The sequence below is a fragment of the Erythranthe guttata genome, chromosome 9 (genome assembly GCF_056151865.1).
Source record: "Erythranthe guttata isolate IM_541 chromosome 9, IM_541, whole genome shotgun sequence".
Taxonomy (NCBI): Eukaryota; Viridiplantae; Streptophyta; class Magnoliopsida; order Lamiales; family Phrymaceae; genus Erythranthe; species Erythranthe guttata.
The window spans coordinates 10,077,346-10,079,452 of NC_142541.1; the positions used below are offsets into that span (position 1 = coordinate 10,077,346).

Sequence of the window (2,107 nt, forward strand, 5' to 3'; positions counted from 1 at the left end):
TAAAAGAGTAATTATATCCTACAAAGTTTGTGGACAAGCTGCATTCGGGTCATATTTTTATTATTAGTATTTTCGATCATCTTCCAATTTTCTTGAATCTTTTTATTTTTGGGTTTCAAGTATTTGGAAATCGTGTTTCGTACAAGAATTATGTTGATCAAATCATAGCATATATATTCTGTACGAGGTATGAAAGTGTTCTTTCATAGGAGTTGCATATAGTAATTCCTTTTTAGATCTTTACAAGTTATTCTTGTCACAGGTAAGTAATTTACATACATATACGCGTAGTATGTTCATCTTAAGTTTCGATCGATTTCAAGCCGTAGGATAAGAAGCTTGCATGGCAATGCCACATAGACCTTCAGCAGCATCGATGTCCCTTTGCATTCGAATGTATCCGTTTTCGCCCCAACTACTTCCCCACGAGTTCTTAACTAACCAATACTTTGTTCCATCACTAGTTACTCCATACCCAACCGCGGTCACACCATGGTCAAGTTCAGTTCCACACTGTCCACTAAAAACTCCACCCGAGTAAAATTGAAAATCAGATCCACTAGCATCGATTGCAACTGATATTGGTTGGTTAGCCACAGCTTTGAGCAATGCCGATTCGCTATTGGCTGGAACATCCTCGTACCCTGTGATTTTTGCCACGTGTGACGATTCCTTCTTTGAGTTGCATGTGCCATCTACTCCTTCGTACGGGTAGTTGGACTCGGTAGTGAGTCCATTATTACTGATAATGAACTCAAATGCATTGTCCATTAGACCGCCGTTACATCCTTGATCTTCACTTGTGTCACAATCCACCAGTTCTTGTTCGGATAACGAGATTAGCTTCCCCGTTTTGAGTTGGTTTAGTCCTTCTGTGGCTGCTACAGCTGAAAATGCCCAACAACAGCCTGTATTTTTCGTTTATGAAAATTAGCTTTTTGAAATTAAACAATTTATCAAGAAATAATTTTTAATTTGACTTACCACATTGGCCTTGGTCCTTAACAGGAGTAACAGCTCCCTTCTTAGTCCAGTCAATGCTCGGTGGAACAGCACTAACATTTCCATACCGAAACGATGAAACTTCAAATGATGACTTAATTGATTGAGATCCCATTTTGAATCCATTTCGAGATGCTTTAAATTCATCGTTTGTTAAATCAGCAAATTTGTTGATGGCAAGTTTGTAAGTCCGATTTTCGGCTTCATCAACGGACTGGATATACTCAACATTTTGCTTGAATATTTTATAACGAAAGGCTTTTTCTGCATCGTCTTTGTAAGTACGGCCATATTGCAGCATCCATTGCTCGTGTTTTTCGATCATTGATTTGTGAGGCAATGTGCGGGCTGTGGATTGAGAAGCCCACATTTCCAACACCAACAGTGCAGCTAAAATAAACCTCCAATTAGGCGACAAGGCCATTTTTCAGCTAGATGGATATATATGGTATTAAATGTATTGGATTTATGTTGATGAGAAAATATTGATGTGAATACTGCTGTTGTAACACATGAGGTATTTATAGAAAAATCATTCAGTTCAATTCTTCTCCAGAACTCCCTGGAAAACCCGGCAAGTTAACGAAAATCATAAAGTTCCGTAGAGGCTGCTCCATATTGAATCAACTTCATATTTTATCATTTATTTTTTGTACTATTCTCATGAAATCCTCAAGTGTTTCGAATCATTAGAAATTAAATTAAAGATATTAATTTTTTTTTTTTTAAAATCTAAATTAGCTTTCATTTTCTTGAATGTTTCTTTGGACTTGTCTGGGCATGCAGAATGATTCTTGGGTCCTTGTACAACTTTGTTTAATTAATGAAGCGCGTGTGTAAAGAATATTGAGATTAAACCAAGGAATTATGAGCAATACAAAGTTGAGAGCTAATAGCACCAAACCCCCTGTGTTATTTCTAATTGCCGAAAACCCCTCTATGTTACAAAAATTAGCAAGGATCTCCTTAAGTCATGTTTGGTATTGCAAACCGCCCCTTATTCGCCATTTGATTGTTGACTTAATTAAAATGACTATAATACCCCTAGCGCATAAAACACTAATATACCCAAAACACAAACTTTTATTCAATTTTTATTAATAAA

The 2,107-nt window shown here is 36.5% G+C and overlaps 1 protein-coding gene across 1 annotated transcript; it reads right to left on the reverse strand.

Moving 5' to 3' along the window:
* Nucleotides 1–318: 318 nt before the first annotated feature.
* Nucleotides 319–1,619, reverse strand: LOC105948955 (senescence-specific cysteine protease SAG39). Its single transcript, XM_012972214.2, has 2 exons — nt 985–1,619; nt 319–908 (listed from the first exon to the last, which is right to left on the reverse strand). Exons 1-2 carry the CDS (start codon nt 1,424–1,426, stop codon nt 319–321), a joined length of 1,032 nt encoding a protein of 343 aa, XP_012827668.2. The 5' UTR covers nt 1,427–1,619.
* Nucleotides 1,620–2,107: the final 488 nt, after the last annotated feature.